At 39.4% G+C, this 25,422-nt stretch overlaps 1 protein-coding gene and 1 long non-coding RNA gene across 3 annotated transcripts in view; one reads left to right on the forward strand and one right to left on the reverse strand.

The window, feature by feature from the left end:
- The window catches only part of CLRN1 (clarin 1), a 46,523-nt gene extending 32,067 nt beyond the window's left edge, over nt 1-14,456 (reverse strand). The window contains exon 1 of one of the 2 annotated variants that reach the window (XM_004037848.5): nt 13,892-14,456. In XM_004037848.5, coding sequence (XP_004037896.1) covers nt 13,892-14,144 — 253 coding nt within the window. In that variant the 5' untranslated portion in view covers nt 14,145-14,456. The remainder of the gene's footprint in view (nt 1-13,891) is intronic. The other variant, XM_063704294.1, reaches the window with a different exon arrangement.
- The window catches only part of LOC134758107 (uncharacterized), a 114,199-nt gene continuing 102,890 nt past the window's right edge, over nt 14,114-25,422 (forward strand). Inside the window, exon 1 of the long non-coding RNA XR_010132978.1 lies at nt 14,114-14,526. This is a non-coding gene — a long non-coding RNA (uncharacterized lncRNA). The remainder of the gene's footprint in view (nt 14,527-25,422) is intronic.

Genomic DNA, 25,422 nt, shown 5'->3' on the forward strand with positions numbered 1-25,422 from the left:
CGCATCGTCTGTACTAGGGCCACAATAAGTTCTTCATGCATTTGCTTATGCTGTTCATTTACTTGGAATGTTTCTTCAATGCCATCTAGTGAAATCTAGCTCATCTTTAAGAACTTCCCTCTGATTTTCCTATGCCTATTCCTCACATAGAGTACCTCTCCTTCTTGATGTTTTTATAACAAATAAAATAATTGTGATAATAATGAGTGCTACTCAACCATCTATAGCTCGTGGTAGGATTTGCTCATCTTGACCTCTCTGAAGTTAGATGTAGCTGTGTAACAAGCCTTGGCCAATAAAATATAAGTGGAGGTGGCATGTGTCAGTTCCAGGTCAGCGAATTTAATTGCCAGTGTGACAGCCTCCACAACTCTTTCTCTGTTACAGTAACTGTCAACATTCCAGATGGTGGCAGTATCCTGGAATGAAGCTCCAGCCAATCTCCAAAAAATACGAACTGTGAGCAAGAAACACATCTTTTTTGTTTCAAACCTATAAAGTTCAAACTTACTTGTTATTAAAACATGACCCAGCCCATCCTGAATGATATGCTAGTATAGCTCTCCCAAGTGGCTGATCATTTCAAAACACTTCTGCTAGATTCTGGGTTGTTGAACAAGTATCCTCTAATTCTTTTCACATTCTCAGAGTCTACCAGAAGGCTTAGGCACATCATGGGCACTCAATAATCTTTTTAGGGGAGGGAGGGGTGGGAGCATTGAAGGCACATAAACTCTTTAACTTACAAATAATTTGTCTCACATGTCAAGTAATGTTATTTTCAATAGGTTACAGCCGGGCTTGGTGGCTCACGCTTGTAATCTCAGCACTTTGGGAGGCTGAGGCGGGTGGATCACCTGAGGCCAGGAGTTCAAGACCAGCCTGGCCAACATGGTGAAACCCCATCTCTACTAAAAATACAAAAATTAGCCAGGTGCAGCGATGGGCCCCTATAGTCCCAGCTACTCAGGAGGCTGGGGCAGGAGAATCTCTTCAGCCCAAGAGGCAGAAGTTGCAGTGAGCCGAGATCACGTCACTACCCTCCAGCCTGGACAACACAGCGAGACTTTGTCTCAAAAAAAAAAAAAAAAAAAGGTTACTGGAGGGTAATAAGAATAAGGTAAAAAGTGTTTTTACTAACTGCTAAGTATGTTCCTTTATTGTCTGCCATTAATCTGTGTTTTATTTGATATTTCTAAATGTATGGCTTTCATTTCAGCTGCCTTACCATTCATTTTACTTCTATCTGCTGGGGTTTTCTGTTATATTTTATTCTGAAACATTGTTAACCCTTTATCTATTGCTGATTCCAGTCTAACAGTCATATCTCTTATCCTACAAATCTTAAAAATCCTAGTAAATTCAACCTAAGTCTGTACGTAATGGCATTAACCAGGAGTCTCAGGCAGTTGGAATACAATGTGCCACCAAAGCACAATGGGTAGAGGGGCCGATGGGTAGACAAACAGCCAGGCATTAACTGAGCGGCAGCATGGCGGGTTGGGCAGAATGTAGCTTTTGGAGTTAGGAAAGTTTAAAATTCATCTGGTTTTGCCATTTACTATGCATGTTGGTCTCGATATCTCAGTTTCCTTAACTATCAGCATAGATGATAATAGAAATAAATCACAGAGCTTACAAGAAACATAAGTGAGATCATTTATGTGGAAGATTGTTGTAAATTTTAAGTAATTGTCTAAATATTTTTAACATCATGAGAAGAGCAGAAGGGTTGTATTTCCCCTGAAAAGAGTGGGGAATGTAAGAACTCAATGTAGTGAGGGTCCCAGGAGGAATCACTGAGGGTGGGTAAGAGGGATTTGGCCCATGGGTGGTCAGAGTACATGTCTCTGCATTGGGGCCAAGGAATCCTCCATAGTAGTCCTTGAAGTACATGGAATTCAGGCAAACTTTCTATCTTGCAGCTCAGTCTTTTACTTTTTTTTTCCTGACCAGGTGGGTGACTATTGCTATAAATAATGCAGGGACTTTGGATTTATGGTTAATTACTTATTTGAAACCAGTCACATACTTTCCTTACTGTCTGATATATTGCTCTCATTCTTACTTCTATTTCTCTTGTGCAATTTCTTGGACATCCTCTGTAATGGCTGGTCTAAAATGATCTTTGGACTGATAACACACCTCTAAGGAGAACCCCTGAGAGTCTCTTTGGAAGGAGCAGAGCCCTTCCACAGGAGACAGGCAGATGGAGGTCAAAAGTTAACTTTACTTCTGATAAAACTGTTACAGAACATAGCTTAGATCTTCCATCAAGTTCCCCAAATTAGGCAGCTTCACCCACGCAGTCACAGACAGGGCCAGACAGCTGAAGGCCTCCCTGCCAAGGACAGAGCCGACTTCTTTAACCCAACCAGTTGGTGAGCAGGCTCCTGTAACTGGTGGGCAGATTTGGAAACAGGGGAAGCCACTGGGGCTGACAGCCAAGTATGCTCAGTTTCTTACTGAAAATTCATCAATCAGATTGCTCATTGCCCTGAGGCCAGGTGGCTGTGGACAAAGCATAAGACCTTCATGAAAATGGAAGCGAAAGATCCCAGCTTAATTTTGATCAGAAAACCCCCCAACTGTGTGGAAGAAATGCTAAATACTGCTCCTTCCCCCTCCCCTCCTCCTTGTGGCTTCTGCCTTCCCTAACAGTAAGGGCTTCTAACTCTTGGCCTCACCTGTCTTGGCCACCATCCACCTCAGTCATTCTCAGCCTTGGCTGCACATTAGAGTCCCTGAGGAACTTTTAAAGCATTCCAATGCTCAGGTCCCACCCCCAGAGATCCTGATTCAATTGGTCTGGGATGGAGCCTCAGGATCAGTAGTTTTAAGGACTCCCCAGATGATTCTAAAGTGCAGCCAGAGTTATGGACCACTGATCTAATAGTTTTGGTTTCATCAACCTTTTTGCCTTCATCTGGCCGGATGTAAAATGCAGAAAAGGCCATCTGTGAAGCTCTCAGAACTACGGCGGCCTCTGATAATGATGTCAGCAATGGTGCCGCAATTTCTTCCTAGATTAAAGCTACAAAGACAGTTTCAGAGGTCCTGTTTTTCGTCTCAACTTGTCCTTCTCTACATAAAAGGATGTGTTTTTTAAAAAAGTATTTGGCCTCTTGGTGCTCAGCTATTCATTTTCTTGAAAGAGAATAAGAGGGAAGATTTCTTTCTTCTTACAGAAATGCTCTTGATCTGACTTTCCCCTCAGCCCATCTGCAGCCAGTCATTATGAAAATCCAGTAAAAGACATTCTCTGGCATCAGCTCAATGCATTCATCTCCTTTAATATCACCCATAATCTCACACTCAGGTATTGAGCCAAGCTTCCAAAGGCTATGTGGTCAGGTTGAATGAAATCCATGACCCCAGCACTTAAAAGGAGACCTGATGGTATGATAAAACCATTCAAAATCTGATTTTCTCAGCCCCTTACCTGAATTTCTCTCAGCTGAAGTGTATCCACCTCTCTCAAGCCTATTCAGAGGCAGTCCCATCAGTGAGTCTTAATCACCCATGGTGGCTTAGGGACGACAGCTGCTGTGGCACATATGTGTCTCTGATAACAGGACCCATTTAACTGCTCCTAATCCACAGGGGTATGATTATGTTGGGGTAATAACTCCTGAGAATGGCTTTGCCACAGTTACAACATGCTGAGAGGGAGCGAAATATGAACCCTGCATAAATTAGACTACCAGGTACAAAGTTTGCTATTAGTTAGTGCTATCATACCTCTAATAAGAGTGTATCTCGCCATAGACAATTGCATTTAGCTGCATGATGAGATGACAGGCAAATTTTTCAGTTTAATGTATATGGGTTTTGTTTTTTTAAAAATACACCTATAACTTTATGAAAACCCTAATATATTTGAGAGATAAAAATGGACGTTTGTTTTTATTTTTTTTCAAACAAGATTTTAATTGATGCTACAATTCTATCCCCTTGGCTCTTAATACAATACTAGTTTTTTTAATGAATCAAATGCCATGTGCCTGCTTTTCTTTTGGTCCTTGACTTTGTTTTAAAACTGTTCATGCCACCTCAGGAAAGAGTCTGCCATTTTGTTAATTGCTGTGGTGAAATCATTGCTGTGGTCAAAGTAGCTAACTTTGAAGATCATACCATGAAGATTTTAGTTGGCAGTGATCTTATATTAGCTAACCACACATGTGATCAGATATCTCTGCCTTACACCTAAACTGCCAACATTAAGGTAATATAATTACATAACCCAAAGATTGATCATAAGCATGTGACTTCCTCAACCAATATTATTAAACAGGCTTCACTTGGCTATTTTACCTTGCAAGGATCAAAGATTAAGATTTAGACATCAGGATCACTAAAATGTGAAATAAAAAGGCAATGAATGAATTCAAGTCATAAGGCCAAATACTCTCAGATGGTTACATAAGAACCAGCTTTTGTGAGGCTTCAATACTATTCTTAAAATAGGTGGTGAACACTCCTATTCAACACAGTATTGGAAGTTCTGGCCAGGGCAAACAGGCAAGAGAAAGAAATAAAGGGTATTCAAATAGGAAGGGAGGAAGTCAAATTGTCTCTGTTTGCAGATGAGATGATTGTATATTTAGAAAACCCCGTCATCTCAGCCCAAAATCTCCTTAAGCTGATAAGCAACTTTGGCAAAGTCTCAGGATACAAAATCAATGTGCAAAAATCACAAGCATCCCTATATACCAATAACAGACAAACAGAGAGCAAACTTATGAGTCAACTTCCATTCACAATTGCTACAAAGAGAATAAAATACCTAGGAATACAACTTACAAGGGATGTGACGGACCTCTTCAACGAGAACTACAAACTACTGCTCAAGGAAATAAGAAAGGACACAAACAAATGGAAAAACATTCCATGCTCATGGATAGGAAGAATTAATATCATCAAAATGGCCATACTGCCCAAAGTAACTTATAGATTCAATGCTTTTCCCATCAAGCTACCATTGACTTTCTTCACAGAATTAGAAAAAACTACTTTAAATTTCATATGGAACCAAAAAAGAGCCTGAATAGCCAAGACAATCCTAAGCAAAAAGAACAAAACTGGAGGTATTACGCTACCTGACTTCAAACTATACTACAAGTCTACAGTAACCAAAACAGCATGGTACTTGTATCAAAACAGATATAGAGACCAATGAAACAGAACAGAGGCCTCAGAAATAATGCCACACATCTACAACCATCTGATCTTTGACAAACCTGACAAAAACAAGCAACGGGGAAAGGATTCCCTATTTAATAAATGGTGTTGGGAAAACTGGCTAGCCATATGCAGAAAACTAAACTGGACCCCTTCATTACACCTTATACAAAAATTAACTCAAGATGGATTAAAGATTTAAACATAAGACCTAAAACCATAAAAATCCTAGAAGAAAACCTAGGCAGCACCATTCAGGACATGGGCATGGGCAAAGACTTCATGACTAAACACCAAAAGCAATGGCAACAAAAGCCAAACTTGACAAATGGGATCTAATTAAACTAAGAAAACTTCTGCACAGCAAAAGAAACTATTATCAGAGTGAACAGGCAACCTGCAGAATGGAAGAAAATTTTTGCAATCTACCCATCTGACAAAGGACTAATATCCAGAATCTACAAGGAAGTTAAACAAATTTACAAGAAAAAACTCTGTTAAAAAGTGGGCAAAGGATATGAACAGACGCTTCTCAAGAGAAGACATTTATACGGCCAAGAAACATATGAAAAAAGCTCATCATCACTTGTCATTAAAGAAATGCAAATCAAAACCACACTGAGATACCATCTCACTCCAATTAGAATGGCAATCATTAAAAAGTCAGGAAGCAACAGATGTTGGAGAGGATGTGGAGAAATAGGAACGCTTTTACACTGTTGGTGGGAGTGTAAACTAGTTCAGCTATTGTGGAAGACAGTGTGGCAATTCCTGAAGGACCTAGAACCAGAAATACCATTTGACCCAGCAATCCCATTACTGGGTCTGTACCCAAAGGATTATAAATCATTCTACTATAAAGACATATGCCCACATATGTTTATTGCAGCGCTGTTCACAATAGCAAGGACTTGGAACTAAGCCAGATGCCCATCAATGATAGACTAGATTAAGAAAATGTGGCACATGTATATCATAGAATGGTATGCAGCCATAAAATGAGTTCATGTCTTTGGCAGGAACATGAATGAAGCTGGAAACCATCATTCTCAGCAAACTAACACAGGAACAGAAAACCAAACACCGCATGTTCTCACTCATAAGTGGGAGTTGAACAATGAGAACACACGGACACAGGGAGGGGAATATCACACACTGGGGCTTGTCGGTGGGTGGGGGACTAGGGGAGGGATAGCATTAGGAAAAATACCTAATGTAGATGACAGGTTGATGGGTGCAACAAACCATCATGGCACGTGTATACCTATGTAACAAACCTGCATGTTCTGCACATGTATTTCAGAATTTAAAGTATAATAAAAAAAATTTTTAAAAAAGATAGTGAAATTGAAGGATAATCTTACATATTTTCTTCATCTCTTTGTATTCCTTTTTCATATTCTAAGGGGGCAAAATGTAGCAGAGGAAGAGCATGATCTACCATATGCATATGAATTTGAATCCCAAGTCTGCTACGTATTAGCTATGTGACTTTGGAAAATTGTGGTGACCTCTCTGTTTCCAGTTTCCATATTTCTTCAAGAGAAACAGCATCATAACATGTCCCATGTAAGGGTTGTAGATAATACATACAAAATGCCTGGCACCTATGAGGCACCCAATAAATGGGCAGCTGAAATAATATTCATTATTGAATATTGCTTTTATCAATATCATTCTATCATTATATCAATATCATAATATTAAAGTAATTCAATATTAATGAGTATATACTGATATACTTTTATCATTCTCAAAGTCTAATCTTTTGCGAGTGGCAGAGACCCACCCAATATTATTTTCTTCTGAGAAGTCTGAAAGTCCTTGGGGAAGATGAGTCACCTTCAGAAATTAGAAAAGAAAGCAGAGCAGCAAATTGTGAGAACAGTTGAGGAGTCATCCTTCAATAGGTAAAGTTCATATATACCAGGGTTAAGTTCCAGGAGTGCCACTTAGGACCTGCCCCTGTCAGACTCCTCTTCCTCTCCCAGGTATGCTCGGGTCAATGATTTTACTACTATTAGGGTGTGGGATGATTTAAAGGGAAGGAAGGTATATGGGTGTGCATGTGCACATGTGCTTACAAGTAAAATTATTAATTCTTGAACAATGTTGATTCTGCACTTTTTTATATGAATATGGGAAGATAGTTACTAGGGGAAGGAAGAAATAAAACTTCTTTTTCTGGATTAGGTAGGCAGAACCAGAAATTCCTTTGCTTAAAGTCATTTTCTCCGTATTCCTCACCAATTGGAGGATAATTTCTGCCAAGTTCCTCTTCTGGGTAAAGAATGCCCTTGGAGAGATCAGGCGTAGTGGCTTATGACCATAGTTCTAGCACTTTGGGAGGCCAATGCAGGAGGATTGCTTGAGCCCAGCAGTTTGAGACCTGCCTGGGCAACCCCATCTCTACAAAAAAATTTTTTAAAAGTTAGCCAGGTGTAGTGGCACATGCCTGTGGTCCCATCTACTCAGGAGGCTGAGGTGGGAGGATCCCTTGGGCAGGAGAGGTCAAGGCTGCAGTGAGCTGTGATTGCACCACTGCACTCCAGGCTGGACGACAGAGTGAGACCCAGTCTCAAAACAAAACAAAACAAATACTCTTGGAGTGTTAAACATATTGGTCATTCCTAACTTCTTGCCATTATCAGTTTAAGAAGTTAGATTTAGGAAAGTGGAGTTTTTCAGCAAGGCTGGAAGAGGAGTTTCTTGGAAAAACAGAGAAAGCAAAAATTGGAGGAAGCAGGATGTCAGCTTCTTCTTGCTTTTGACCTTCTTCCATTTGTGCTTTCTCAATAATACCATCTCATTTATTTTGGTATTTGTGGCTGCCCCTACTTTCTGGAACCCACTAATCCATCTTGCCAGAATTCCAAAGCATCCCATTCTTCAATTTCCCTTTCTTTAACATGCAATTTCCCACACAAAAAGTAAAAGATTGTAATGGGAGAGAAAAGAAAGTGGATGCACTTTGGTCATGAAATCTGTCTGGATCCTGATAAATGGTAGATATTTCAGAAAACTAAAAATCATGAGTTTTGAGGATCAGAGCAAAGGCACAGGTAACTCAGCATGTCTAATGATGGTGGCCAAAAATCTGTCAGTGGAGTCATCATGTGACTAAGATTAGAAGGGTTATGCAACTGTAAACGGGAAGGAACTTGTCTAGAACAGCCAGCCCCTCGTTGTATAGATCACAGAGCGTTTAAATGGTGAGAGATGTCAGAAATCACCTAGTATCGTCTCCCATATACAGATGCAAGAACTCAAAATCAATGAAGTGATGGAATTTTCTCAAAGCGTAATCTCTTGTGAGTGGCAGAGACCCACCTCAAATCCAGGTTGCTTAATTTCAATGGTGTCAGTTTACCAAACGATTATTAAGTACCTCTTTGGGCCATGCACTGTCTGAGGCCCTGGTTTGAAGGAACACTGGGATGAATAATACACAGCTCCTGCCTTCTTGGAGATTAAGATCTCCTTGCAGGGAAATACACATTCTCAAATATTTATAATATAGTTGTTTTGAAATAATAGAGCAAACATCAAGGTCTGGGAAGGACAGAGGAGGAAGCAATTATTTGGCTGAGAGAAGCTGAAGGTTTTTCTTTCACAATAGTGCTTCTCATACATTATTATCTTCTATTCCATTAACTGCTTTTTTTTAATGGGAGGTAAACAAAACCTCTATTTGCTGGACTGTTTTAATAGGTGAGTGAGACTAGACAACAGGACCCCTAAGCTAAAAGGCAGAAGAGCCCATGCTTGCTGGTGAAATGGTGCATATAGCTTCTTCCTCTCTTCCCCTAACCAGGTAGTCTTTGCAGATGAACTTCATAGGCTTCCCCTCTACACACCCCCATACCTGCTTCCACACAGACCATAGGAGGAAACACAGGATACCAGACAGAGCTACATCAAAGACCTTTGTAGCTCTGCCATCGGCAGAGTGATAGGAGAGATGCAAGGTGTGCAGGGTCATGACCAGTGAGTCACTTGGGGCAGGTCAGGTCAGCAAGAGACAAGAGTCACACTTGGAGGAGACCATGGAGATAGAGAGTGCCAACTCTCAGTGACAGGCACTGAGACCCTGAGGCCCAACCATTTCATCCCAACATGTGTTTGAGAAGCCACTTGCTTGCTCACAGAAGTAGTTTCAACATTTTCTCTCCAATTTGGGTCAAATGCCTCATTTAGTAAAGAAACTCTGCTTTTCTAAAATATGAAGTGAACTAATTTCTGTTCAGCTTTTTATAAATTTTCAATCATGAGGTCCAAATTAAAATGCTTTTCAAAGTATGACTAAAGTTGCAAGCTGTGATACATGATTGATTAAATTTTATTTTTCACATTTTAAGAAAATAATTCCATATGTTTTGCCAGCTCATTGAACTATCTTGGCAATGAATAGATCAGTATATCTAGGAATGATTGATACCATATGATTCTTGGGTATCATATTTTGATGATATTCTGCAATGTTTCAAATTACCGAAACGGAAACCCACCCACACACACTGAGGCTCAAAATTTGCAGTTTTTGTCTTGATGGCTACATTTAGAGTTTAAACATCATCATTAAAATTTTACAGGTGACATATCAAGAAAAATTAAGCCCGCTAGTTGTGTCTCTTTGAAGGGAAAACACTCCTTCATTATAATGAATGAAATTGTATGCTAGGTATGAATGCTGGTGACCTCTAGAAAATGAACCACTGACCCATAAGTGGATGAGGATCAGCCAGAGTAAATGAGGCAGAAGTTTTCCCAGCGTAACTGGGCATGCTGGCAGGGCAGATTCTTGTTATAATTAGAAGAGATAGAGTGGTCAATAGGGAACATTTAATAGGAACAAACATGACTACATTGCCAAACTATTTCTCTGGTCCATTTTTCATTCTCATGTTATGCCATATATCTGCGTTTTAAAAGTGACACAAGCATTGCACATGAAACTAACACACATGGACTTGTACAGCAGAACCCAGGAAAAATTCAATTAAAATATGAACACCATCAATGACCAACTTGTTCAGAGCAAATCCCCATCTAAATCTGTACTGACCAATACAGTACCCATAAAAATGAGCATGTGACCCTATGCAAATCAGACATCCCCTCCTCTAGACACTGCATATATTCCTGGCTGGTGTCTACCACACTTAGGGACCTCCTCTTTTGGCTTTGGAGCGCGCCCCCCCAGCGTCTCTGTACAGGGGAGCCTTTTCCTTCTGCCTTCTCTTTTCTTTCTTGCCTATTAAACTCTCTGCTCCATAAAACCACACACAAAAAAATGAGCATGTGAAATGTGGCTAGACTGAATTAGATGTAATGTAAATGTAAAATACACTCTAGATTTCCAAGACAGCGTCAAGAAAAAAAAAATGTAAAACATCTCAATACATTTTTAATTATATGTTAAAATGATAATATTTTGGATATCTTGGGTTTAAAAAAATCATTAAAATTAATTTCATCTGTTCCTTTTTACTTTTGTTTTATAATATGGCTACTAGGACATTTAAAAGTACATATGTGGCTTGTGGCTTGTAATATATATATATATATATATATTTTTTTTTTTTTTTTTTGAGACAGAGTCTTGCTCTGTCACTCAGGCTGGAGTGCAGTGGCAAGATCTCAGCTCACTGCAAGCTCCACCTTCCGGGTTCATGCCATTCTCCTGCCTCAGCCTCCCAAGTTGCTGGGACTACAGGCGCCCCCGCCACGCCTGGCTAATTTTTTGTATTTTTAGTAGAGATGGGATTTCACCAGGTTAGCCAGGATGGTCTCGATCTCCTGACCTTGTGTCCTCCCAAAGTGTTGGCCTCCCAAAAGTTGGGATTACAGGCGTGAGCCACTGCACCCGGCCTGCTTATAGTATATTTTTATTGGCCAGTGCTGATATAAATGAAACATTTAGGTATGCAAAATAGTGTTTATCCACCTAACAGAACTGAAATATAAATTCCTATTAATTGATAATAACATGACAACACAAAGAAAACTTGCCATGAGACCAGCCTGGCCCACATGGTGAAACCCTGTCTTTACTAAAAATACAAAAAAAAAAATTAGCTGGGCATGGTGGTGCACGCCTGTAGTCCCAGCTACTTGGGAGGTTGAGGCAGGAGAATCGCTTGAACCCAGGAGGGGTAGGTTGCAGTGAGCCGAGAAAACTGGCCACGAAGTGATTGTTACCTTGATAAGTTACCTTTTCCATTCCTCTTACACCGGTAAGATTCTGTGAATTCAAATGTTTGCTTAATAACTTTCTAAAGGCACAATAAGAAAGAAGACATTCTGGGAAATGAATTGTGCACTAATTGTAAGTCGAGCTCTGGAAGAAACAGAAAAGAGTCATCCACCTGAGCTCTCTGGAGGTCCCTGCTTTTTGCTCCAAGGAAGCTACTACTGAGAAAGTAAGGTTAGACCTTTTATTCATTTATATGAACAGGGCTTATACATTTCTATCAGGAAGAATATCAGAGGATTCTCATCCAAGCAAACGTTGATGAAACATCATTGACAGGGTAATGACATTTTGAATGGAAAAAACGTGAACCACAAAGCTGCGTTGCAATGGGAGTGTAAACTTTGAGGGTGCAATGTGTCCTAAAGGCATGTTGATTAGAAAGTTTTAACACTGAGAGGGGTGTTTATTTAAATCAATATTATCCTCTTTGGGGAGTCCATTGGATCTATTTATTTTGGTTTTCCCAACTCTGTCTCATGCTGCATTGAAAAAGATACTTTTATGCTTAGGAAAAAAAAAAAAGCTCTACTGTAAGTATTCTTAGCTGGGCCTCACCAAAATGAATGAGATTTTTAACATGTATAGTATACACAGTACACTTAATATGTATAGTCTTGTATATTGATGGAGCTGTCACTGCAGAACAAACAAGTAAATGGAAGATTTTCTTCACTAGGCTAGGGGGAGAATGTTAGGGGTATCTGGGAGCTAATGAAATTCTGTGAGATAAGTGAGGGTACTGTTTAAACCCCACCAGTTCTGCGAGTCCTCACAGAAAGCAAAAGGAGGGGCACCCAATTAGAACAACTTCATCCTTAGACAGGACCAGCAGAGGACACAACCACAAAAATCATTCGCTAAACCCCAGAGGAATGTGGCTGTGTAAGGATTAAATGAGACAAAGCATATAAAGTGCTTACTGTGTAGTAAGTGTTCAGAAAACATCTTATTATTGTTTTGAAACATGTCCTATGGCATGAGTAAAGTTTATCTCCATTTCACTGTAGAAAATGTAAAGGCTCCAGAAAATTCACCAGTACCTTCTCCGCTTTTGTCTAAATTCATCTGTGAGAAGCTTTACTCACGCTTTGGCTGCCGGTGACTCATGGTTAAATCATCTCTCTCAACTTTTTTCCTTTTCGGTTTTTTAATACAGTTGCATATCACATGACATTCCACTTTGTTTTCTTCCTTCCCCTTCCCCAGGAAAACTAAGCAACTCTAACAGCCCCATTACCTTAATGAATAAAAGCCATTCAGTGAAAAGAACTGGTATCCACTTCATCAGTTAAAAAGCTAACAACCAATTCTTGGAAATTTTCTGGAGCCCTATGAAAATTCATATCACTTAGTAACCTATGTGAGCTGAAGGTTGGTGTCCAATGACTGCTAAGAAGATGTAAGGAATGTTGCAGAAATATAAATAGACCAGCACTGAAATTTAATTAGGCACTGCATATGTTAATAATAAATTCAATTAATTTAGCCTTCTACCTATACTAGAAAGAAAAAAAAAACCTGGGCAAAATAATAATTCATTTTAAATGCTTCAGTTGGTAACCTCCTTTCCTGAAGAGTGATTTATGCAGTAATTTACTGACTGTGTCTTCATAAGATTGTTCCAAACCAGCCCTTCTGAAATAATAATAACTTCTGAATGTGTGTTGTAAGAGATATAACAAATGACTTCCTATTAATTTTCATTTAATGAGTTGCCTATTCACATGGTAATTTTTAAAAATTCTCTTCTTAAGATAAACAGGTTATAAATACTGTGGATTACACTTCCATTTCACAAAAATCACAACAAGAAAATCTCTCTCATATTCTCTACATGATTTGCAGGTCAATCAGTTTAAAATGTTCTATACTAAATAGGCATCCATTTCTTTCCCAGTTAGCACAGCAGATCATTTTAAATTTCTACAGCCAAATGATTCCAAATTAGTTAAAAATGAAAACTGAATATTTAGCAGTAGGAAAGGTCTTAGCAGGAATAACGGGAGGGAGTGGGGAGCAGGAAACAAAATCATGAAAAAGGTGGCAAAGCAGGTAGGGTTAAATAAGGAGCCCATGACTTTGGTTCTTTTTATAAAGAACAAAAGGCATAAAGATCATTCTTTACAGCTTTCCTATTTCCCCAAGTTTACTTTTTTAAAAAGACTCCATAATTTTTTACATAAATATTAATACTTAAGCATCTTAATTGCCAATATTTCCAAAAACCTTAATTATGTAACAATGAATTAACTCTATACTATAATAAAAAGAGCAAGTATAAAATAATAAAAACTAGGAAGAAGAAATTGCTCAGAGTCATAGGTTTTTCATATGGTTCACACCGATTTAAAAAGTCCTGCAGTAAACACGGCAAAATTCTCAAATATAATTCCTCGCAACACTGGGAAGAGTCTGCCTAAAGCATTAAATAATTCAAATGCAATTGCTACTTACATGAGAACCGAAAGGGCCTTGCTCCTAACCCACACTGCCTCACACCCTCTCCGTGGAAAAGCCCGTACTGCATTTCACCCATAAACTTGTCCAGCTCCTGCCCTGAGGCATTGACGAGCAGAGCTCCCGTTTTGCAGAGGATAGTGGCTTTGATCCACAACGGTGTCCCCAAGGCTGTCACAACTCCTAGGGCACATGCAAAACTTAACACTCCAGCCATGCAAAAAATGATTTTCTTCTGTTGGCTTGGCATGATGAGAAACGGCCTCTGTGAGGGCGAGGTTCAAAAACAAGACCTTTGTGAGCAATGGGAAGGGACTGCCCCTTTGACTGCATTTATTACAGAAGCTGAACGGACAGCTCCCAGCTGAAAAGGCAACTTCACCGACGGTTCTCGCCAGGTTAAATGTCAGTAGATGAAGGCCTCATCATCACTCATACTTGGCTTTTCTCCTTTTCTGCTGCTTCTTCTCCCTAACTGGAAATCTTTGGACTAAGAATCTGTAAAACAAGTCTTTCAAACTGCCTTCAAGTATCTCCTCTGTGTCACTTGGTAACAAAGGTCTAAGATAACAGATGGAGTCCTCAGTGTAACTTGATAAATGTTTCCCTCCCTCAGCCTTTTGTCTGATTGGGTGAGTTGAAACTTTCAGAAACAGGCTTGAATCTGATGGTAAATTTTCAGCAACTTGAGAAGTTCACTTATCGACGTTTTTATTTTTGTTTTTTGTTTGTTATTGTTTTTGGTGGTGGGGGAAGGAGCTTTAGCAGAGGTAGGGAGAACATATGTACCTGTATTGATAGTTGATGTCAAAAATTTTTAATTACAGCAGGATAAAAATATTAAACAGAATTTGGTCCTACATGAATATTAAGTGCTCTAGATCAACCATGGGTCCTTGTCCTTCCAACTTAATTTCTCCCAGATCCATGGTTTATACCTAATGTATCAGTAGAGAATTTGATTAAAATTTTTCTTGGCATACAGAAATATGAAAATGCAGGAGCAAATATCTAGATTTCTAAATGCTTTCCTTTAACAGGCTTAGCTGCTTTAGGATAATAGCAAGGGAATGTGTTTCTGGGTCCAAGGAATACCAGGATCTGTAAAGATAAGGGCATATTGATGGAAAGAGGGATGGTGGTCAGATAGGTGACTCTATGGATTCATCATAAAAATGCACAGGTCTCAGCAAAGGTAATCTATTTGGGAGACTAGAGACAGTTATGAGCAAAGATTAAGCAGCAGGTAGGTCGGGTTAAATGGTCAAGACCTGGAAACTAAAGTTCAGAATTCAGTAACAGCTTTTTAACTTTGCATTTCCAATGAGATTCCTCCTTCTACAGACACAGGACTGTGTGTGTGTGTGTGTATGTGTGTGTGTGTGTGTGTGTGTGTGTGTGTGTGTGTGAGTATCTAGTGAATGTTTATTATACGCCATGTTATTGTCCTGAGCTCTGACCTACAAAGTTAATGTTTAGTAAGAACTTACATCTGGCAACTTGTGAAGTATTCTACCTAAATTATCATATGTAATTCTCATAATTAGCATATAAAGTAATGAAGAAGAGGAAGAAGAGGAGGGAGGAGGAGGAGGAGAAGGAGGAGGAGGAGGAGAAGGGAAGAAGGAAGAAGAATAAGAAAGAAGAAAGAAGAAGAAAAAGCAATTATTCCTATCTTATATATAAGGAAGTTGAGGCTCAGAGGGTTTAAGCAACTTGCTGAAGAGAGTAGTGGAGCTGGGATTCAAATCCAGGTCTTCTACTTCTGAGGTTGATGTTCTATTCCAAGCAAAGCCCCTGACCTTGAAAAGATGACAAACATTTCAGTTTGGGTTGGGTTCGTCTGGGAGTAACAGGGGCAGACTAGCCCATTATTAGTTACACATCTTAAGTGTTTGAAGAACACAGACATCAGTAAATAGAACTTTTTCAGTTGGCCAAAAGCACATGTGTATGCTAGCTTCTATTCTTTTGATCCACCTTTAAGCGTGACAGCTTAGAGGAAATTAATAAATGAAGACTTATTTCACACCATTTTCAGCATAAATGAGTCTCTACGTTATGCACACTTCAAAGGGAACTTTGAGGTATAGACTCGGAGTACTGGTAAACTTCTCTCACAGCTCGCCTCTCCTAGGAGTCACAACAGCCAGTCTCGTTAAGGACAGACAACTAAGTATAGAACTCATTCTACAATGCCAATGTACCTTCGGGGAGAAGAGGGGCAATATAAAACATGGCCACAGAAGAACTGGGCATATAGAAGTTTCCAAAGAGGCACTTAAAGTTTACAATATTAGTAAGTCTTTTTTATTTTGTATAACTTAACACAGAATAAGCAACTCATCTCAGTTTATTTGGCCCTCCAATGAATTCACCACTGGATTTAGAATAATTGCTATCATGGTCCACTAGCAAAACAAGGGGGTGCCAGTGCCCCCGATAAGTGGTTATTTGGGCATATATGTGCCACAGTCACCCTAGAAAACTTAGTTTAAGATGTCTAAGCAGAGCTGAGCTTACTAAATCAACATATTCTGTAATTGGAAGAGACAGAACATTTCCAAAGCCTGGGAGAAGAAATCACCTACAACTTAATCAATACTATTAATAACCTCTACTAAAGGATATGGCAAGAGAAGGATGGTTAGCATAGGACAGTGGTTTAATTAACCCAAACTCAGCCAAGTATATCTAAAGCTGTCCAAGGAGGAAAGCCTTGATTATGGGTGTAGAGAGCAATTAGATCACATCAGTTGCATCAGTTTGCATCAGTCTGTAGCGACATGTTCACCCGTCTGTAGAGACATGGGAAAAATAAATACAACATACTGAGTTACTCTTATATCCTGAAGTTAGGTCCTTCCTAATTTTTATTGTTAAAATTTTCTTTCTTTAATGAGATAATGGTAGTTGAATTTTTAATGATTTTATTTGACAAATTTAGAAACTGGCAAACCTATGTCTACTCCTGATTTAAAACAAAACCAAATCAAACCTACTGGTCTGTGACATAAAAGATCCCTGAGTGGAAAGGGTGAGACTCACCCTTTGAGGCCTAAAACCTCACCCTTTGCTCTGACACGGTGGTTCTCAGTTTTGCTGCTCATTAGAATCACTTGAGAAGATTTTAAAAGTACTGATGTCTGTGTCCTCATCCCTGAGATTCAGATTTATTTGATTTTAGAGTATGGCCTTAGCATCGAATCACCCCAGGTGATTGCATTGTGCAGCCAAGGTTGGAAGCCACTGCCCTTATCTCCTTTTCACATGGCTATCTACTGATTACAAACTAGGCTTTGCAGGCATCTCAGTGCTGGAATGCACACAGACATGAGCATCTGAGTCGCTAGAGAGGAATATGCTCATAGCAAATTAATAAATAGGCACTACCATTTACAGCTCAAACTTTCCTACATTTTTTCAGCACTAGGTTTCAGCATATCCACAACTAAAGACCAGGCCCCGATTCATAGATTTACCCCCAAATCACCATATGAATATCAATGGTGCTGTATCCTGTTCATGTGAGGCAGCCCCCCCCTCACCTCTTCTCCATGCAGCTTCCTTTCAAACTTCAGCATCAGCCACCCACAGGCTGCGTAGTAGTGTGTGTGATCCACCCTCTGAGAATGATATAATGGAACCTGGCAGTCATTATGCCTGACAGCCTTCTTTTGAAATTTCATCTTAAATGTCTTGAATGACAGTGATGACACCATTTTCCTTGCAGTCTCTCTGAGAATTTGAGTCATTAATGTCAGCAAGTTTTCACCAAGTATCCTGCTGAAATCTTTACTTCTCTCAATCTTAATAGGAATACATTCGGTGACATAAGAAAATGGAACTAGGCCTCCCCCTCCTCTGACCCCTTTCAGGTGCTGGATAATGATATAATTCTTCAGAGTGACTAGAGATTCTGTAGAGAAAGGAGCACAACTGCAGACTCTGTTTTCACTTCCAGTGTAGCATTTGTGCCTCTTCTCACACTAACTTGGCTGCATCAGTTTTTCCTTATAACCATTTGAAAACAAAAGAAAAAAAAAAGCAGCCCCATTACAAAGGCATGCAAATTCTCACCTGGTTTGTTCGCCAAGTATAAGAGACAGTATAGCATGGCATGGGAAGATCCTGTCCAGGGTCTATTTCCAGCTGTATGGCTAAATTAAGAATTCCTTCTCTGGCATTAATTTTACATATTTATGAAAAGAGTGGTCTGGGCTGCACAGGTGATTCTCAAATCATTTTTAAGAAGAAAAACCATTGCCTCAACACAACTTGTGTGAAATAAGACAAAAATTGAGCTGCTATACTGGGAGGGTGGGTGATCAAGGAGTTGTCACTGGGCTTCCCAGCTCCCTACTCCCTACAGTGTCCTATCCCCAACGCGAAAGACAGCTTCAAGAAGCACAGTTTGGCTCCTTCAGTTCCCATTTAACTAAAGAAAAAAAAATTTAATAAGCCATAGAACTACAGTTTGGCCATTTGCTAGATTATATCTATTTTTTCTTTGCTGTGCTAACCTGTTAGCTATTACGGAATATTGCATTGCCCAGGGACACTGCATGGCTGATTATTCGAATTATTAATTTTTAGATTATTTAATGAGAGGTTCTATGTTTTGTCTGATTTGTCACTGGTAGTACTGATTTTGATTTTCCTCCAAATGGATCATTATACTCCAAGGCCTCTCTAAGAGAGATTCAACAAGGGTCTATCAAGCTTCCTATTCTAAGACAAGAGGCCTTTGTAAATCTACCCCATTTTTCTCATCTTTAAAGCAAAATCTGGCAAATTTGATTGACGTGCCTTGACTAATTCAAGTTGCTGGTGATCCTCAAGTAGCATTGTAATTTTCTAATGACTGTAAAGGAAAAAAACACTCCATGGAAAGAATTGATTGATTTATTAGAGAGAAAATTACCACATGTGCTAGACCTTGATTGCAGCTAATATTTGTAGAGCTAATTGCTTGAACTAGAGGATTAAAAGGATTGAGGGAAAGGAAGAAAAAGAAAACAAAGTTCTCTTGGAATACAGATGAACCTGCAGTGGATTTGTACTGAGAGGGGAGAATTCAGTACAGGGATTTTTGGGGCTGATGATGGTTGTGGAGACATTTAGAATAAGTGGAAGAATTGTGCTTCTGACACAAAAGCCACAGAGAGGAACCAGGGAGTGGAGTAAAGTTGCTGCCCATGCTGTCTGTTAAATAAGATCTCTTGGCCGGGCACAGTGGCTCACGCCTGTAATCCTAGCACTTTGGGAGGCCGAGGCGGGTGGATCACGAGGTCAGGAGATCGAGACCATCCTGGCTAACATGGTGAAACCCCGTCTCTACTAAAAATACAAAAAAAATTAGCCGGGCGTGGTGGCGGACGCCTGTAGTCCCAGCTACTCAGGAGGCTCAGGCAGGAGAATGGCGTGAACCCGGGAGGCAGAGCTTACAGTGAGCCAAGATCGCGCCACTGCACTCCAGCCTGGGCGACAGAGCAAGACTCCGTCTCAAAAAAAAAAAAAAAAAAAAAAAAAAAGATCCAGTGTGACACCTTCGGATTTGTCTGGGTTTCTTGCTAGTATCTCACATTAAGGCTATGTTGATACTTAAGCTTCACCCAGCAGAATGTCTGAGCTCTTACAGAAAGGAGGAAAAAGTTACTTAACCTGAAGAGGTGAAGAAAGAAGGCATAGTTTAAGACACATCCTTTAACGATAATAGGCAAACCACATTCCTAGCACAGGGAAACAGATAATAATTGTCCTCATTGATATAACTTAGGATAGATGTGCTAAAATAGTACATTTTGGGGTAGTTTGATTTGGTGATTACCAACTTTTTTTGTTTGTTTGTTTTAAGACAGGGTCTCACTATATTTTCAGGCTAGTCTTGAACTCCTGGGCTTAAGTGATTCTCCTGCCTCAGCCTCTCAAGTAGCTGGGACTACAGGCACACACCACAGATATAAACTGTGACAGCCACATTTGAACAATGTGACCCACCCTCTCTAGCCTACTTTGATTAGGATTAGACATCTAAATCAACCAGATTGTGTCTCCTGAAAATGTAAAAGTAATATTAAGAGACGCAAGTCAAATCACTGGAAGCCAGTCTGCAAAAATTGAGAAGGAAGCAATTTTTTTTCCCACCAATAAAGCCTTGAATTGCCCTATAGTGCCCAAATTTATTGTTCAATTTTTCTCCAGCTGTCACCATTCTCCTTCCCGGCAGTCAAGTGCAGTTCTCTGTTTTCAAAGTTCTCTTTGTCTTTTACTTGTTTTGTCTTTTTCCTATTTGTGTGCATTCTAAAAAAAGCTTCTGGGAGGCACTGATTTTCAGCTCTCCCCACCATCTGGCTCTTGGTCCAGGGCACTAGGTGAAACCGACTGTGATGGCTGCCTAGTGAAGGGACAGGTAGTAGCTACTCAGACCCTATGTGAGGTACATATATGTGTTGGTATCAACCGTCCCCAGTCACAAGGTCTCTGTGGCCAACGCTGCCTTAGCTTAGTGGGAGCTTTCAATCAAGCTGGCCTTGTCTGGTCCTTCCTTCATCAGGGATGAATATTGCCCTTTTATACTGTCACTAAAGGTGTTCAGGGCCCCACCCTCTTATCCTGGAGGAACCATAAGAGTCTCGGGCTGCTGAACTTCCTGGGATTGACTTCATGGAGAGAAGCAGAAGGTGTAGGGAGGGCTGAACTGGGTCCTGGAGCACAGACATGCTGGGATGCTGTTGGTCAAGGCTGCTGTCTGGTGGCGGGCCTCACTAGCCGGCCACGAGAAGGACTGGATAGCAGCACAACTGGGTAAAATCATCTGGCACTTGACTTCCACTCTAGCTCCAGCTTAGTTTCCCAATACACTCCCTTCTGACTACTGGGTGCCTTCCTCCTTTTTACTTTCCTAGACTACAGTGACCTTTAGCAAATTGGCAGGCAGCAATGTGTGTCCTGCTTAGATCTGACTCTTTCTGCCTCCAACCCCCAGGGGAGATATAAAGGAATCAGACATGTAGAGAAGGGAGAACACACATGAATTAATATTTCAAATATCTTCTACCATAACTGTTCTAGATGCGCATGCTTTCTCCTCCTTTAGTTTGATTATCAAGAATAAATACTTTGTCCATCTCTGAGAAGATGAAAATCCTTAATGAAGTGCATATCTATGTACCTTCGAAAAATAATACTGTTCCTTTGGTAAAATATAAGCCAGTCACTAGGGCAGTGAAGTATTAAAACTAAATATTTTAAACCTGATGGCCAAGACAGTTTTATTAAGCACTAATAAAGCAAGACAAAATTTCTAGGTTGAGTCCTTTTCCAGGAAATTCAGGTTGAAAGGAATATAAGATCATTATTAATTTTTACTTGTCTGTGTATATTTGATATGCACAGTCCTTATTTGAAAAAATTATGTGAAGGCAGATTGTAGTTAAAGAAACCCCAGAGGGTATTATGAATGCCTTACCTATAAGGTTTCTTTCCAAGATAAGCAGCCATAGCTAGGTAAGGAGGTGGTGAGCACTGGGAACCCTAAGCTGGAGTGGGAACTGTCTATGCAATTACCATAGTTGGGAGCCAAAACTCTTGGACTTGTCATGTACTGAAAATCACCAGCAAGCTAGATCAGACATGGCATTGTGTCTTTAAATGATGTATAATGCCTGGGCACTGAGCCATGGGCACTACTGAGAATAGATGGAAATTCAACAAACCTGAAGTCCTTATGGAGGAGAACTAAGCTTTACTCTGTGCCTTCACTTCTACTGGAATGAAAGCTAAGCTAGCTGATGACATTGTCATATTAATTATACAAGAAATATTTTATCATTATGAAAAAGATTATTTTAAAGATTTTAAAAGGAAAACCATATCATGTGCAAAATTTATTAGATATGTATTATACATCTAAGAGTAAAGCCTAAAATATAAAACTTCTAGAAGAAAACATAGACTAAGGTCTTTGTTGCTTCTGGTACAGATTTCATAGATAAAAAGAGTATGAACCATAAAATTAAAAACAAGTTGATAAATTAAAATTTTCTATTCTTTGAAAAACACTAAATAATGAAAAAAAACAAGCCACAGACTGGGCAAAAGTATGCGAAAAATATATACATGATAAAGGACTTGTATACAGATTATATAAAGAAATCTCTAAATTTAGCAATAAGAAAATGAATACCCCAATTTAAAATGGGTAAAATATTTGAAAGATACTTCTTCAACGAAGAGACATGGGTAGCAAAGAAGCCCATGAAAGGATGCTCCGTATCATTAGTTAGAACTGCAATGGGATATCACAGCCTACTTATTAAAATGACTAAAATTTAGAAAACAAACAAACAACTGACAACACCAAATTCTGGCGAGGATGCAGAGCAACTGGAATCCTTTAGAATATTGGTGGGAATGCCAGATGGCACAGCCACTTTGGGATACAGTTTAACAGTTTCTTTAAAAGTTAAACACATACTTAAATATGACCTAGTAATCCTACTCCAGATATTTATCCAAGAGAAATGAAAGCAAAGTCCACATAAATATTTGTACATAAATGTTTATAGTGGTTTTATTCATAAATACCCCAAAATGCAAACAACCCAAATGTTCATCAACTGGTGAATGGATAAACAAACGGTGGTACATCTATACAATGGCACACTATTCAGGAGAAAAAAGGAACAAACTAACACATGCACCAAAATGAATAAATCTTAAATGGTTTTTGCCAAGTGGAATAAGCCAGACTCAGAAGGTCATAAGTGATTTCATTTATATGACGTCTGAAAAAGGCAAAGCTTAGATCAAGGACAAAAATTAGATCAAAGTTTGGCAAAGGCTGAAAGTTGGGGGAGGGTATTGCTACCAAGGGGCAGGAGGAAATTTTGTTCGGCAATGACTGTGGCAGGATTATGTACCTGAAAACACTGGTCAAAAATCCTTGAACTGTACACCTAAAAAAGGAGAATTTTACTATATGTGACTTATATCTAAATAAAACAATTAGAATATCTTTAAATGTCACCACTCAGCATAGAACTCTCTAGTTATTTTCTCATGCAAATGAATAATCTCTTTCAACATGAATTAACCTCTTTCTTAGAATAGAAAAACAGGATATTCAAGTTAATTTAATATTTTGTTTAACATAGGTGTTATACATACTATTACATACAGGGAGCATGGTTTGCAAAAGAATTATAATTTAAGAAATGCTTCCTTCAAAAATTGTTCTATTGTAAACATTCAATATGTTTTGGAAGAAGCATCATCATCAAGATACCTGGGTTCAATAGATGTACTTCCTAGTGCTAACTTACTATGACCACATTCAAGTTAACTTTCCTCCTTGGCTTTCATTTTTTTCATTCTTCAGATGATTAGGTTGACTTGATTTGTGCTTCTGGACCTTTCCTCTGCCTATACAGATACAGATAAGGAACACTGTCATCAGGAACAGTTCTTATCACAGACGGTGATTTTCAGTGGGTTAAGGAAAGCAGCCAAGGGAGGAAATAACTCCTAAGGGATTATTTTAATATCTTTCGGGGATGTAGAGATATTTTTAAAGCCTTCACATGTCTGAAAATCTTGGGGGGAGTTATCCCCTACTTGTTTGAAAAATTATGAGATTAAATAATCTCCACGAGGCAACTTGGTGCATTCCGGGATTCTGCCGAGGTCATAACATGTATAAGGCAATGTCTACCTACTACTAATTTCATGCCACACATGAGTTTTTATTTTTGTGATGATTCAGAAGACACTCTAATAATACTCCCTTTGGAAGTTCTAGTTTTTGCTTTAAGTAGGTAAACTGGTATTCTGATTAATTCTTCAGTCGGGCGCGATGGCTCTTGCCTGGTATCCCAGCAACATAAGAGGCTGAGGCAGGAGGATAATTTGAGGTTTGGGCAACATAGTGTGACCCCGCCTCTAAAATAATAATTATAATCATCATCATCATCATAATTCTTCAGTCTCTTGTGACCTTAGCAGGAAGAGACCCATTTTCAGAGCCCTAGCAAAAACAAGTCAATGAACTTGTAATGCTGAGGGCTCCACTCTGGAATGTGGTGCCTGTGGTCAAGCAACACTTCTACACTATCCCCTTCAAGTTTCTTTTCTTTTTGTTACCTCTTTCCCACTTCCTCACTCCTCATCTCTCTCATTTCTCTGTTTGTTTGTCTCTTAGGATCCCAATAGGAACCTTTGGCTCACTCAAATATAATCTGAAAAGGACAGTTTAATAAAGGGACAATTTTCAAAGATGTGGGAGGGGTTTAGGGAAACTACAAGGGATGATAGAGTCCCTATCAGAACTGAAGGGGGCTGGGGAGGGCATAGTCCTTGAACTTATAGATAGAGAAGCCTGTGTGGAGAGGGCCACCTGACAAGAACTATGCCCTTCTGTTGACTTCTGGAGTGCACCATAACCCCACAGAGAGGAAGATGACAGAATAGACAGCTCGACCTGACTCTTCCTTTCCTCTCCTCTGATCTGCTGCTGGTGCTCCCATTGACCAAACCCAATAGGAAACCAAAGGTCAGTCTCTCAAGGCATAAGCAAGGTTAACAAAATAGATATGGAGGGGGAAGATGTAAGAAATCCTACTAGCTATTGCTATTTATCCATCTATCTGTCACCTATCTATCTGAAATAGTTAATACATACACATGGTTTTAGAAATTCAAAAATTGTAAAAGTGTAAACAGTGAAAACAAAGTCTTCTTTTATCTCTGAACTTCAGTCTCCCAGGCACTCCTCTGCCAAGATAATTTCTTATGAAACTTTCCTGTTATATTCTCTGATCATCTTAGCATAGATGTAAATACATCCTCCTTCTACCACTTGCATTCTAAGCCAACGGCAATATGCCATGCAAACCCTTCTGCATCTAGGATTTTTCACTTAATAAAATGTCTTTGTGAGAATTCCAATGGATACACATACATGGTTGTTTTGGTTGTTTAGTCTGTCTGATTGTTTTGACAGCAACAAATTCAACTTTTAATAACTATTGGGTAGGAGGTCACTGAAGATACATGTACTGTTGCTCATGCATGCATCCACAGCCACTCACTGCAACTCCCCAGGAAATATTAATACACACCCTTTCCTTAATTTGAGATCTGGAAGCAATTCTCAGCAGCATCCACATTTGCCACCTTATGCTAGAAATGACCAGTCCAAGATATGCCAGGGTAATGTTTCTGAGTTTAGATTCTCTGTGTGTCAGGGGTGGAACCAAATGCTAAAGTTCGATTTTATACAGTACCCAACCTGGGCAATTTACTCTCAGCCAGGGAACAGTTCCAAATATTTGATTTGGACAGGGCCTCCTTACACATACTTTTTTTCTTCTTTCTTCCCAATATGGATGCCTTTTATTTCTTTTTCTTGCCTAATTGCTCTTGCTAGAACTTGCAGTACTATGTTAAATGTAAGTGGTGAAAGCTGGCATCCTGCTTCATTAGAGGAAAGACTTCCAAATTTTCACCATTGAATATGATGTTTGCTG

This window comes from Gorilla gorilla, chromosome 2, assembly GCF_029281585.2.
Source record: "Gorilla gorilla gorilla isolate KB3781 chromosome 2, NHGRI_mGorGor1-v2.1_pri, whole genome shotgun sequence".
Taxonomy (NCBI): Eukaryota; Metazoa; Chordata; class Mammalia; order Primates; family Hominidae; genus Gorilla; species Gorilla gorilla.